Below are 14,724 nucleotides of genomic sequence, written 5' to 3'. Positions count from 1 at the left end.
TAATACTTATAACACATAGTATTAGGCTTTTGCAACAGTAAGTGTGTCAGGACTAGCCACACTGAGGGCAGCCATAGGTACTTTGAGGCTGCTGCAGCAGCTTTGCACAGCTGTTTCTAACATGGAGGCTGTAATTTATCTCTCAGTTCTTCCCCCAAAGCCTTCTCTTAAACCCGGCCACGCATCTTTCAAGTGTCAGTCACTCTTCCCCAATTTACTGCAGCAGGACTGAAACAGCTGGCCTCTCTTACTGCCTGGATGGAGGGCGGGGAAGGGAAAGTCAAAGATGTGTCACCCAAACTGTCTCCCTAGTCCTTTCAATCTCGGTGTTGGACAGTCTTTGGCACTCCCTCCTCTCGCTTGCTATCTCGTGTGAGACCCTGTCGTCTCTGCTCCGCCTGGAGAACACCCTCTCATTCAACTAAATCAAACATAGAGCTCACATCATTATGTAAACGCACAGTAGGAGTGGAGTCTACAGTAGCCATGACAATTGCTTTTTTGTATACAGCAACTCTTTGCAAACAAGCTCTTAATATTAGCCTTTGTGCAGTGGTGTAGTCCAGGCTATACGCAGGTTTACGGAGTATACCCACTTATTTTTCAGTCAGCATTGAGTATACCCACTTCTCCAAACAGGGCGTTTATCCTGTGCTGTATGGGCTGCTTAAAAAAATTAAGAGTATACCCAATTTTCCAGGGACCACTACACCACTGCCTTTGTGTAGAGAGGACACTCATGGGCAGACCCACATTTTGGGGCCAGAGGCGAGTCTCGTTGAGGGAGATTGGGTCATTTCCCTCTTTCACTTCCCTTTTCTGCCCCATTCACTAACACATAATGCAGACCCCAGGCCAGCAACAGTACAGCTAGCATCACATATCGGGCCGGCCCCAGATCATTGCAATTAGTGTACAATCCAGTCCTCAGTAGAACATGAGCTAAGGACCTTTCCCTTACATGGGAAATGTCATCACGGAAAATGAAGGGGAGCCGCCTTTTCCCCCTTCTGCAGGCACATCAGTGATTAAGCTTCTATCCCGTCGGATTTATCTTCAATGTGTAAGTAAGGCAAGTAAGGTAAAGCTATTAGATGAGAACAGAGCTTCATATGACCCGGGGACCTGGCAGAGGAGATGAGAACTGCTGTCTGTTGATGTACTGCAGGTGGTGCGGGGCGTTTGAACAGACGCTGTCCTCAGGTTAACCAGTCACAGCCGAGCCGCTCGGGTCACTCACCATATGGCTGGAGACGGTTATTCTGCCCTCTTGTCTTCTGCTAATTGACATGTAAAGGCATTTAGCTTTTAGCTTTGAATTGTATGGTGTAATGGTTCAAATTGTTATGCGGCAACAAGCTGATGACATGGATAAAAGACCCTTGTGTTTAACCTCCTGAAAACTATTTGACATCATACTCGCAGACAGCTTGTGCTGAGAGAGACAGGATCTTTTCTTGAGATAATCGAACACAGCCCTCAAAACAAAGCCAAACCGTTGTACAGTGACACCAATGAAACACACCTGCCAATAATAGTTCACATATTGTATTATATGTATTTATTTATTTTTTTACAATTTTTGCATCAGAATCAACAGAGTCTGCTGTGTGGGGCACATAAGGGTAAGATAAAGAAATTATTCGAATTCAGTGCACTTGATGTTATGTTCCTTTGCCCTTTATGTGGAAGATGTAGCTGTGCAAAATATAGCTACATCGATTTATAACAGTTGATATTTTTTCACTAGTCTTGTAAAGACAAATAATTTAAGAAAATAAACATGTATAAAGTATTTTAGCACACAGAGAACATTCTCATGCCTCCTAAAATAATATAAATGTTATATAAATTGGCGGCCACATGTAATTCATCTGACAAACCTTAAAGCTTATTTGAACATTAAAAGAATTCAAAACTATGAAATCAGGATCAGGAACTGGTCCATTTTTTTTTTTACAGTAAAAAAAGCATGTTTCCCTTCTTATTCAAATAGACTTCTATCATAATACGGTATTAGTTTACAAAATAAAGGTAACAAGTACAGGTATGAATATCAAAAATGTCTGGTATGGACACAAGCATTTGGGTAGTTGTGGAAGTCATGTATGAAATTTTGCAACAGCAGTTACAATTTTGTTCCCTGATGTCTACCATTCAAAATGTAGAGCTTTTGGTAATATTCATGACAATAAATCCATCAAATCAGCCTTTGACCTTTACCACAAGTTTGAACAGGATGCATGTTTTTGTACAAACATTATCACATAGATATTTCTCGAGATATTGCAAGATGCCTATAACTTATACTCAATGTACAGGAATTCAAATAATAAACGAGCTCTGGAGATAGAGCATTCTATTTCGAAACATACTCAGATGTGCTTGTGTGGACAGTATCTTGTGCACAGAGTTTAAGCAGTTTTACGGGCCTGTTTAACATGAATTATTTACCATTAAAACACATGTAAATATGTTGACTTTGTGTCACTTCCTACAACATTCTTGGCAGTGCACTTATAGAAACCAGTGTCTCTGCTGGACGGCCTCTGGATGACCAGGGAGCCGTGGGGATGCAGGTACTTGTTCCCATAGACTCGTGGCTGAGTGCCCGTCTTAAACACAGTCTTATCAGGCATCTCCCAAACCACGTCTGCTTTGGGGATTCCAATGACATTGCAGTTCAACTGAATGGCCACACCGGGTCTGGTGTAAGTGACCGCCGCGGGGCCGTTTGTGATACGTGGTGGATAGGCGATGACAATCACCGGCACTGACAGTACAGATGAGCCATGTTCATTGGTTGACTTACACTGGTATGTTCCCCTGTCATAAACTGATGCTTGCTGTACCATAAGTGTTCCATTTTCCAGAACCTTGTAGCGTCCCGTTGTCTGGGCCCTCATGAGCACAACGCCACTTGGCAGTGACCAGGTGAGCTTAGGGAGGGGGGTGCCTTTTGAGAGGCAGTTCAGCTGCAAGTTTTCCCCATTTATAATGCTCACCACTGAGTTGTATTTGTTATTGATATCAGGCTTCTTCCCCGACTCTAGTGTGACAGTGCGCTCAACAGACCCAGCTGAATTTCTGCCAACGCAGCGGTACCTTCCTATCTCAGACGGAGATGGGTTTCTGATAAACAGCGTGCCGTCGGGCCTGTGGTCGAACCTGAAGGTGCTCGTGCCGCTCGTGATGGTCGTCCCGTTGGGAAGGATCCAGGTCACCTGTGGAGTGGGCCTGCCTTCAACGGTGCAGTTCAAAGTCATGGAAACTCCACTGGTGAGAGGCATAGATTCTGTAGCCGGGCTCTTCAGGCTGGGCGTCTGTATCTCATCTATCACATCGAGGGAGACCTGCAGGCGTGCCTCCCCTCCCTCGTTACGGGCGATGCACAGCAGCTCGACAGAGTCAGCGGTTCGCAAGGAACGAATATCTAGCGTCCCGTTACGATGCACCGTGATTCTACTGCCGTAGTATGGAGCGGGCAGCACCACGTTCTCAGGCAGAACCCACATGACCCGTGGGATTGGGGTACCCTCTGCTTTGCAGTGCAGAAGCTTACGCTGGTCCCTTACTGCCGTCTCCTGAGTGGAGCTGACTGCGTTCTGAACTCCATTGATGGTGGGGGCTGAGACAAGGACCTCGAGCTTCACTAGTTTCCGATCCATGCCTGCACTGTTGCTGGCCGTGCAGGTGTAGGTCCCATTATCTAACCTCTGCACCTTCTGAATGACCAGAGTCCCGTCCGAGTGTAGCTGGTATTTATCTGAAACAGGGGGTACGATGCGGCTGGTCGGAGACAGCCATGTGATAGCGGGAGTTGGTTCTCCCTTGACACTGCACGTCAGTGTCACTGTATCCCCGTAGTTCGCTTTAATCACTTCATGGGTTTTATTTCGGATTATCGGGGGCTCTGCCACGATCTTGACGTGAACCTTCATCTCGTCCTTGCCCAGTCGGTTCTCAGCGTAGCACGTGTAGTCGCCCTCCTCCTTCAATCCCACCTCGTTCAAATAAAGAGTGCCATTGTCGAAAAGCACATACCTTCGCGTGCGCACTCCACTATCGTCCGATTGCATAACACTGTTAATCATAGTTCCATCTGGTAAACTCCATGTGATCTCTGGGTTAGGGAGACCTGAGGCGATACAGTCGACTTTTAAGTCACCTCCATGAGAGACCTTCTGTCTGCTCAGCTGCGTTCCTTCAATCTTGGCTGCCTTCATCATCACGTTGGCCTTGAGGAGCACGTAGTCGTCTCCCATTTTGTTTCTGGCAACACATAAGTAGTCTCCTTCATCTTTCTCTGTCACGCCTTGGACTGATAATGTGCCATTACTGAAGACTCTCATCCTGCGATCAAAGCTGAAAATTGGACACAAATATGAGGATAGAGAAATTAGGTAAACAGTGATTACTGTACTCTACAAGTGTACATACTATGCACTCTATACCCTTACATTTAAGTTCAGTTTTCTGTATTTTGTATTTATTTATTTATCGATAAACTTACATTTAATGACTTTGTCCTTAATATGAGAATTGAAATGACACTGTAATATCATTTTGAACTGACTTTGAATAAGGAACAATGATAAATAAATATACTACACATATATTCACTGTTCAGGCTTGTCTATTCGGTCATACACACCTGTAATGGGCATCTATTAATTTCTTAGATGGGGTTCTCCAAACGATCCTAGGAGCCGGGTCTCCAGAGGCAATGCAGTCCAGACGCAGTGTCTCCCCATACAACACATCAGTGCTCTGGGGAGATGTGGAGGTGATCTTGGCTGTAGAGGTGTTCTTCCTCACCGCCAAGCTCACCGTCCTCTTCGCTGCCCCCACGGCATTGATGGCCATACACTCGTAACGCCCCGAGTCTTTGAAGGACAGATTGCGAATGTACAGCGTGCCGTTGGGGAAGACGAACAGATTTCCTTTCACAAACTGCGAGGGGCGCACCTGCGTGCCGTCGAAGACCACCCAGCGAATGGTGGGCTGGGGAGCCCCTTTGGCGCTGCAGTGGATGTAGACGGTCTGGCCGTCAGAGACAGTGAAGTTCTCATGGTGCGGCTGCTGGATCATAGGGGGCAGTGCGGCTGTGTGCAAGCGCACGGAGATGCTGTCAGCCCCCGCCACATTGCTCGCTATGCATTTGTAAATCCCTCGATCTGGGTAGTTGGTGTGCTTGACATGAAGAGTGCCGTTGGGGAGGAGCATGACGCGTTGTTCATAGGTGCTGACCGTGTGGAGCACAGATCGGTCTGGCAGCACCCAGGTGATGTGTGGCTGTGGCAGGCCTTGGGCTTCGCACTCCAGGCTGGTGCTCTCGCCCAGGTACACGGTCACGTCACGCTGCCTCGGGGTCAGCACTTTGGGCTGTTGAGCTAAGACAAAGAGGGTGACGATCATCTTATCCACACCGTAGAGGTTTTGGGCTGTGCAGAGATACTGGCCCCGGTCCTGAAGCTGCACGTTATGGATCACAAAGGTCCCGTTGGGCAGGACTTCAAACCTCTGGAGTTTGGTGTTTGCTGACATGATAGCTCCTAGAACAAAATGCAAAAATAGAGTTTGACACGAATGTTTTCATAATACCATTGTTTTCATGAGTTAGTAATCTCTAAATCTCTAGTTCCAATAACTATGCAATTGTTTTCAGTAATATATCTTTGGGGAGGACAGTTGCTTTATTTTTCCTCTTTGATAAATGGGTTATGATTCATGCACAAACTTCAAAAATGGACAGACAAAATATTGGGCCCAGCAGACTCGAGCAAACCATTTCATTCACATAAAAATAGAAGGCTGCACATGTTCTCTTGGACAGGTTTGTCATATTGACAGACTCTGTTTGAACCACAGTTTAAACTGAGAGACAAGAAGACTCAAATTTCACTTTACTGCAGCCCATGTGTCTTATGCATATTGACAAGTAAGTGTCACAATCCTCAGTCTCATGGGGTAAATAAAGAACTCTGTCTTACTGGCTGCTTGCTATGAACATACAGGTTTTATTGCTTTCTTCATGATAAATTGACTCTATATGCTTGTTAATGGAACTGAACAGTGTCCTCCTACCTGTGGATACTTTGGTCCATGTGAGGAATGGCTTAGGCCCCCCTACAGCATCACAGGGAAGCTGTACATCTGTTGAAACGTTGACTATAAATGTATAGATATTGCTGGTGGTGATCTTGGGCTTCGCTCTAAGGCCAGGCACAGGGGCAGGTCTCTGAGATGACCTGTCCTGTGTGTTGGGGGAAAATATTGTGCTGGAATGTCGACTATTTGAGCTTTGACTTGTTTGATTTTGACCTTTGAATTTTGTTGAAGAGGATGTCTTTAAGACAGTTGTTGGAATTCTAGTCGTGGAGGTAGAGATGGCTGCAGCTAAAGTGGTCATTAGTGCTTCTGCATTTGTTGACTTTTGGGGATTTACTTTTCCGTTTTGCTCTGGGGAAGTGGTGTCAGATGGCATTGGGTTTATATCAGGCCTGCGAATGATGAATGGAGTCTTATTGTTGGGGTAAAATGGGTATCTGTAGTTGGTACTGGGTATCCTTCCGCTGTGTCGATCAGGAATATAATTTCCTCCAGGATACCTTGAGCTGTGGGAAACACTGTTTTTACCAGGTAATGTTAAACTAGGTTTTAATCTGGACGAAGCCGTTGTTGTTGTTTCTGTTGTTGCTGTTGTGGTGGTAGACATGATTACTGTAGCTGTTGAAGCAGCTGGAGTAGTAATATCAGGTGTGTTGGTTGGCTCTATGGTAGTTGCTGTGATGACTGTTTGTTCAACATCACTGTCTTCTTTGGGCTGTAGGTCTCTGTTTGTACCTGCCACAGGTGTCTCCGCGATGGGGGAAACTACACTGTGTTCATGCTGAGTGGTCAGAATATAAAGCTGTGTTACACTTGGTGGAGATTCTCTATGTCGAGTAGATGGAGTTCCATGATGAGAGCCACTGGCTGTTGTTAGTGGATTGACGGTTGTGGGGATATACGGTGAAGATTCTTTGAAGTGCTTTTCATGATTAGCATTCTGATTGCTAAAGTCTTTGACAGATGAGACATCTTGGTCTCCTTCAGGGTGAGGGGAGGTTGGCTCACTCGAGGCATGTGCCTCTGACTGTGATGATACATGGCTTGTTATGTAGTTCAGAGTGGTTGCCACATTTTCACTTAAGACCTTCACATCCATTTTCAAGTCTGAGATCACTTGTGTAGTCTCCTCATGGCCGGCTGCCACGAGAGTAGATTTGCGGCCTGGCTCTGACGTCGGGATCGCTACTGAAGAAGCTGTGTGCTCGTATTCTTGAGGTTTTCCTTGTGCTGTTACAAGTGACAGTAATGTTGCTGAAGTGCTTTCGGGAGGAACTTGCTGTCTTCCAGGCTCAACTTCATCATAGCTGCCTTGCTGTCTTCGTTGTGTGAGCATTTTGTCCTCCTGTGCTGAGAGAGCGCTCTCTGAGTTACTCATACTATCTTTTGTGAAAGGTCCAGTAGTGGGTAATGTGCTCTCTCTCACTGGTGAAGGCTCTGTAGCTCTGACTAGAGATGAGGGGATGGTAGATGCCAATGCCTGCTGTAATGTGCTCTCTCTCACTGATGAAGGCTCTGTAGATCTGACTAGTGGCGAGGGGATGGTAGAGGCCAATGGCTGTAATGTGCTCTCTCTCACTAGTGAAGGCTCTGTAGATCTGACTAGTGGCGAGGGGATGGTAGAGGCCAATGGCTGCTGTGGCTTGGGAGTTGTTAAGCGTGAGATGGGTGGTCTTGGTCTGGGTCTGTTAATTCGTCTTCTATTACCAAACCTCCTTCTCGAATTCCACTGGACATTTGATCTGGAGGGCACTGAATTAAAGGGTGGTCCTTTTTTGGCGATAGCAGTGGATCTAGATTTGGCAGCTGGCGAAGAGGTAGTAAACAGTGAAGTGAGACTGTTCTCATCCACTTTGTTGTTTGTGTTTACCTCAAGATTAGCATCAACTCTGTCCGATGGAATAACTGTGTGTTCTGTGTTAACCGCATGCTTTGGTTGTGGAGTAGTCTGTAAAACACTGAAAGCCTTATTATTTCCCATTTTTACTGTTTGAGTTTCATCCAGCCCAGTTTCAGCTCTGACTGACATAGTGTTGGCAAGAACATGTTCAGTGCTTGTATAGTCAGATGCTTTAGTAGGCTTGACATCAGCACTTGGAAATGGAGTCTGTTCTTTTACGGCCGTGTCTGATTTTGGGGTAAATATTTGGTAAATATCATTAGTCTGGTCTTCTGTGTGAGTAGGAGCTATCACTGTTTGGTGTCGGGGTATTTGCGAAGGAATTTGAGGGGTGTTGAGAACATTGAATCCCTCTTCTGGCAGGGCGGCGTCATCTGGAGTTGATCCCTCCGTGCTGTCTCCAGGTTCAGGCTTCTTTGAGTTGGCCAAGCCTTCATAGTGAACTTCTTCGACCGGTGAGCTGGTGTGAACAGGGCTAGGTGCAGTGGGCTTAAGAGGTGAGCTGGTGTGAGCTGGGCTAGGTTCAATGGGTTTAGGAGGTGAACTGGTGTGCGCAAGGCTAGGTGCAGTGGGTTTTGCCCCGGTTTTTTGACGGATTTTTGCCAAAATGTCTGCCCATTTTTGGGGGTCTATCTTGACTTTTGATGTTCCAGAATTTCTCCTTGTCTCAGGTATATTTTTCCTATTTTGTCCGTGGTATCCTTTTCGAATAGGTTTCCTAGCACCATGAGGCCTTCGCTGGGGGTGTCTTTGTGGATGCCCACGTGTTCTAGTATTGGGAAGCCTTTGTCCGTTTATACGAACATTGTTGGGATTGTTCGGAGTTTTCCCCCAAATGCCATAATCTCCTGAAGACTCATCAGCGTCGTCTACGAAAGCTTTTATTTTGGTAGAGACTCCCGCAGCTGACTGTGGCCTCATGGGATACCTCCTCAATGGCTGCAGGCCCTCCCTCTGTGTGATGGTTACCTTGGCAGCCAGGGTGTCTGTGCCGTGTTGGTTCACCGCCACACATTTGTAATATCCATTGTTACTGAGATGACCGTGGGGTATAAATAATGTTCCATTTGAGAAAACGTAAGCCTTTGAGGAGTTGCCTTTGATGTTTGCTTTGCTGCCATCTGGGAAAATCCAATAGATTTCAGCATCGGGGGCCGCAGAGGTGACGCATGGTAAAGAGATGGGCTCTCCCACTGAGTGTGTCACTGCTGGCCCTGCCTTAGAACCAGGGGGTGGGGCTGAGGATTCCACCACAGCTAACCGGAACGGTAGAAAATCTAGATCATTCTTCACCTCAGCGATACAATAATACACCCCAGCATCGGCGTGGCTCAGTGCCTTTACGACCAACTTCCCACTGCTGGACACAGCAATCCTGTCGTTAGCGCTGCTGTATGGTGCTTTGAGTTTGGAGCCGTCTGGCAGCATCCACTGGACTGATGGATGTCCAGAGCTCAGCACCAAGCAGTCCATCTCTATCATGCCTCCTTTGACAGCACTCATTGCAGTCTGTGTCCTGTTGTTGTGTTCAATCATTACCCACTCCCTCCGTTGTCGTCTGATCATTTCCGTCTCCAGATTTGATGAGAAATGGGTTCCGAGTATCAGCTTTACATTTTTAGCATTTGAAAGTGGTCTGTTCAGTTGTAAGTTCAGGACGGACTGCATCAACCAGGATGGCTGGGACTCAATATTGGCCCTCACCCCAGTGTAGTAATACGCATCTTGGTTGACGTCCTGCCTGTATCTGTAACTCAACTTAGGCTCTCTGCTGAGCATGATCTCTCTCTGTAGGTGTGCAGGCACTTCACTGTAGTATGCAATAAGTTTCCACAGCCTCTCATAGTCTTCCCGCTGGATGGGGCAGTCCAGGTCTAGGGAGAGAGTCAGGTTAGCCGCCATCTGCTCAGAACCGATCTGTTCCCAGGCGATTTTGGTGGACTCTCTCGGTGCCTCGATGCGACACCTGAGATCCACTTTGTTACCATGCTCATCAGAAAGATTGAGTGAGATGTTCCCAAACGACTCTCTCCATGTGTCTGCAGACAGCAGCTCACTCGGGATGGGCTCGGGGGGAGGGTCCTTCTCCTCCATGGAGGTAATGACAGGTCCGGTGCAAATCAGGTCTTTAAGGTCCGAAACAGTCCTCTTTGCCAGATGGTTTGGAGACGCACACGTCGGACAGAGCTGTCCTTTAGGGTATGCTTTGTCCTTTTTACATTTCAGAACTCCTGAAAAAAAAAGAGATCACTTATGTGTCAGACTGTCTCATTCATCTGAAGATAAACACAGCAGATTTCAAAATGCAATGCAACATGCAATTGCATATTTCAAAATGCAATAAATTGACAATATTGTATTATTATTATAGTTAGTTTCTAATATGTAGGCACTCTGAGATTCTTTTGAATGAAAAGTGCGTTAAAAATAAAATGAATTATTATTATTTTTATTATTATTACATTACCAGGGTGACTGGCTGTCCAGTCCAATAACGGATTCATTCTGCAATCACAGCTCCAGGGATTGCCATAAATGGCGAGACTCTCCAGCTGGGGCATGTTCTTGAGCATGTGCTTTGGGAGAGTGGTCAGCATGTTGTCGGCCAAATGCAGGTGCTTGACGGTGGAGAGGGTGAAGAGCTGCATGAGGGAGAATGTGCTGAAGGTGGCGGAGTGCAGCTGCTGGAGGTGGTTGCCCTCTAGGTTGACCAGCCGTAAAGACGTCATTCCATGGAAGGCGTCCGGGTGGATGGACTCGATGCGGTTGTGGTCCAAGTGTAACCTCACCAGGCTGGACAAGCCAAACAAGGTGTTCCGAGTTATCACTCTCACTTTGTTGTAGCTCATCTTCATGACCTGTGGGCAAACAGTTTGTAGGCAAACTGGTTTTGTAGTTGCATGTTGATATTGTGGCATACTTTTAACAATACTTAAATACTTTTACTTAAATACTTGTACTTTTAACTGTTATATAAATATAGCATTGTAGGTCCTTTGCAATGTAACATCCTCATTGACTTGTATATACATTTAGAAATGCAAGAAATCAGGTGAATAGATTCGAATAGATAGATTCAAATTCAAAGTAAAGCAGGACTGTGATCCACTAGGAAAAGTAATGTAAATGTACCTGTAATGACGCCAAGTCTCGGAAGGCACCATGGGGGATTTTGTGTATATCATTTCCATGCATCATTAGAAGTTCCAGTTTCCTCAGTCCAGCAAATGAGCTATCTGTGATCTGATTAATTGTGTTAAACCTGCAAATTTAAAGAATTGAATTGAATTCAAGACGTTAGTATAAATTATGAACATATAATAAGTACACTAACTGTACACATGAAAAAGCACATTGGGTTTTTGAAGTCTTTTATTAATATTACTGTCTTGCTGTCTTGTCTTTGTCTTGTCTGTAAAACCTAGGCTACATCATAAATGACAAAGACAAGTAGCCTAAAGAGTAACAAAGCTTTTAACTAACTTAAAGGTAATTTGAGTGACAAAGATTTTAACTAACATAAAGGTAATTTGAGTAAAATAGCTTTTAACATAAAGATTATTTTGGTTATTTTTTAAATCAAATGCATTTCATTTCCAACCTGATTTAATCAGTGCATGTCATTGCAATACCAGAACCGTCCATAGGGGGCACCTACCCCAGATTCATGCGCTCCACTTGTCTGGGGATACCAGCAGGCACACTGAGCAGGGAGCGGAAGGTACAGTGTACCTCTGTTGGGAGGTAACAGGCACATGGATGTGGACAACAGAGCCCTACTTCCAGTAGAGAGCTCAGTAGCAACAGTACCAAGGTCAATATGCCAGGGAGGCCCATCTTCACCCGAGTTCTAATTGGGATCCTGTGAATATCATACACACAACGACAGTAATGTAATGTGACTAATGGTCAAGAGCCTTGCCACATGTGAAACTTTTTGGGTGTGTCAGTTGCCCTCTAAATGACAGTTTGTTTAACATTCATTGCCTTGGCAGGCATACTTAGTTATACATCCATTTTCAGTGTGTTAATCCAGAACATAATAGAACATATAAGAGAAGTCGGTCCATTCTTCAACCTTTTCTCATCACTTCTGTCTCATTACTGGATTATGGCGTATGAGAGTGCAGGCTAAGGTAAAACCCCTGAGTGAACGAGTTATTGTGATGCCCAATAGCCTGTTTGTCATAATTCAACAGTGAATGCACGCTACATGGAAAATATGATCACGAAGAACATGGTAAGTATTTATGACATCCGAGTTAAAATTACTGGTTTCTTACCAGTAACGTAAAGTTGAAAAGAATATAATGAAATTACAATATATGACTGAGGATGTGGAAAAAATGCAATCAAGTAGAAACTCTTCGCACAACAAACTTACCATACAATCAAGTAATCCAGACTGGTAGACGTTTTTCATGTGTTGCTGGCACTTTACCGCAAATGCGTTAGTTTAGCTCCAGATTTTAGTGCCTTCTCATTTTCTCTCTTCCGCTGATGTAAAGCATTTATTTAAAAAAAAAAAATGAAAAATTCAGGAACTTCGCTGATGACAAGATTTACCGTATATATCTCCTGTATAAATCCCGACTAAACTTCTTTAAAATAATAGAACAATTTGTGTGTCCTCCTCCTGAAATTGTAATCCTGATGAACTTGCTTCTTGCAGGGAGTGAAATGGATAATTATTTACTTTTTAAAAGATGATTGATTTCTAGGATGTTTCAGAAGTGCATCAAAAGCAAAATAGCGCTTGTAAATCGGAGGTGTGAAACTTATGAGAGGGAATGTTATTTCCAGCCGCGACTTCTGGGGTGCAAGTCTTTTGTCCCACCGAGAGGTGGACTCTCAAGATGATCATGACGTTCAGCCTGGAGAAAGCGATCATTGAGGAGGGGCCTGCCCACAAATGAGCCCAATATATCGGCGCCAACCTCCAAAGTCACCACACGGCTCATTATTACTGTACACAGTGGTAAAAATCAGCATGTCATAATGTAATTATATTAAACTACCAAACTAAAAATGATGAAAGGAAAATCTGGTTAAGGAAACCTACATCCGCAAATGATGATACTATTTTAAAAATGCCCACTCCCTTGACCTTTCGTCATTTGAAACCATGCTTTACTATAAATACATACAGCCAAGAATAAACCATTTGTCATCGCAAAATCGTTTAAGAGGAAGTTGTGTAACCATATAGGGAAGGCAAAAAGAGATTTGACTTGAAGTGCTTGCCATTTGTATGGGCAAATAGATAGTCGGATAGCAGTCTGCAGCATTCTCATACAAGCACTGCTAGTGTAAGGGCTGTTGTTGTTTATACAGTAAATTGCAGCAGTTCTAAACACTTTGGTTATGATAGGGTAGAGATACGGTATATGGTGCTATAGATGGATGGAGTATGATAGGGTAGAGATATGGTGCTATAGATGGATAGAGTATGATAGGGTTGAGATATATATATGGCGTTATAGATGGATAGAGTATGATAGGATAGAGATATATATGGTGTTATAGATGGATAGAGTATGATAGGGTAGCGATATATATGGTGCTATAGATGGATAGATTATGATAGGGTAGAGATACATATGGTGTTATAGATGGATAGAGTATGATAGGTTAGAGATGTATATGGTGCTATAGATGGATATAGTATGATAGGATAGAGATATATATGGTGTTATAGATGGATAGAGTATGATAGGTTAGAGATGTATATGGTGCTATAGATGGATATAGTATGATAGGGTTGAGATATATATATGGTGTTATAGATGGATAGAGTATGATAGGGTAGCGATATATATGGTGTTATAGATGGATAGAGTATGATAGGGTAGAGATACATATGGTGTTATAGATGGATAGAGTATGATAGGTTAGAGATGTATATGGTGCTATAGATGGATAGAGTATGATAGGATAGAGATATATATGGTGTTATAGATGGATAGAGTATGATAGGGTAGCGATATATATGGTGTTATAGATGGATAGTGTATGATAGGGTAGAGATACATATGGTGTTATAGATGGATAGAGTATGATAGGTTAGAGATGTATATGGTGCTATAGATGGATATAGTATGATAGGATAGAGATATATATGGTGCTATAGATGGATAGAGTATGATAGGGTAGAGATATATATGGTGCTATAGATGGATAGATTATGATAGGGTTGTAATTTCATATGTTAACTATTGAGCCCTTGTTCAAAAACACTTGACACACTGTAAACCAGGACATTTTGTTGCACAAGGCTTCATCTTGCACACCTGAATTGCATTGCCATAGAGTCATCAAAAAATGACCATGTTCCTTTTTGGCCGATCCGTTTAGTCTTAATGTTTTAGATGGATGCATCGCATATTTATTGAGCAAAATACTACTCTTGACCGTACTTAATTGCTGCGAGAATTCTTGGCCAACTTTCTCCAGGAATTTATAGCCGGCGGAGAATGCCCAATCAAATAAATTGGTCTTGTTTGTATACAAACTGAACAGTAGCCACAAGCAGTTAAATGACTCATGTGTGTTTACATTACCTCTGAGGGTTTTCAAAGCTTTCGCCTGATCAAAAGCCTGGTCTGGTAGAATAATCTCCAGTTGGTAAAAGAGGCTTGTTGAGAAACACAGCTGACGGAGACTAATGGAGATCATGATGAGAATGAAACGCTTGTTGTGAAACCTTTGTACGT

General features: G+C 44.0%; 1 protein-coding gene across 1 annotated transcript; it reads right to left on the bottom strand.

The window, feature by feature from the left end:
* Positions 1-2,009: 2,009 nt before the first annotated feature.
* On the bottom strand, positions 2,010-12,494 carry mxra5b (matrix-remodelling associated 5b). The gene is made up of 8 exons (XM_080839155.1): positions 12,396-12,494; positions 11,670-11,873; positions 11,144-11,273; positions 10,479-10,869; positions 7,700-10,242; positions 6,088-7,546; positions 4,655-5,555; positions 2,010-4,365 (listed from the first exon to the last, which is right to left on the bottom strand). Exons 2-8 carry the CDS (start codon positions 11,846-11,848, stop codon positions 2,457-2,459), a joined length of 7,512 nt encoding a protein of 2,503 aa, XP_080695281.1. The 5' UTR covers positions 11,849-11,873; positions 12,396-12,494; the 3' UTR covers positions 2,010-2,456.
* Between the last annotated feature and the right edge of the window lie 2,230 nt (positions 12,495-14,724).

Source organism: Sprattus sprattus, assembly GCF_963457725.1.
Source record: "Sprattus sprattus genome assembly, chromosome: 5".
In the NCBI taxonomy this organism is placed as follows: Eukaryota; Metazoa; Chordata; class Actinopteri; order Clupeiformes; family Clupeidae; genus Sprattus; species Sprattus sprattus.
The sequence above is the reverse complement of the archived record's forward strand: the minus strand, read 5'-3'. Positions and strand labels throughout refer to the sequence as shown.

Excerpts from the sequence above, each read along its gene's own strand:
- mxra5b (XM_080839155.1), bottom strand. The coding sequence starts at position 11,848 with ATGGGCCTCCCTGGCATATTGACCTTGGTACTGTTGCTACTGAGCTCT. Across the intron at positions 11,274-11,669 it reads GTGGAGCGCATGAATCTGGG|GTTTAACACAATTAATCAGA; the intron begins GTAGGTGCCCCC and ends TTAAATTTGCAG. Across the intron at positions 10,243-10,478 it reads CTGGACAGCCAGTCACCCTG|GAGTTCTGAAATGTAAAAAG; the intron begins GTAATGTAATAA and ends TTTTTTTTTCAG.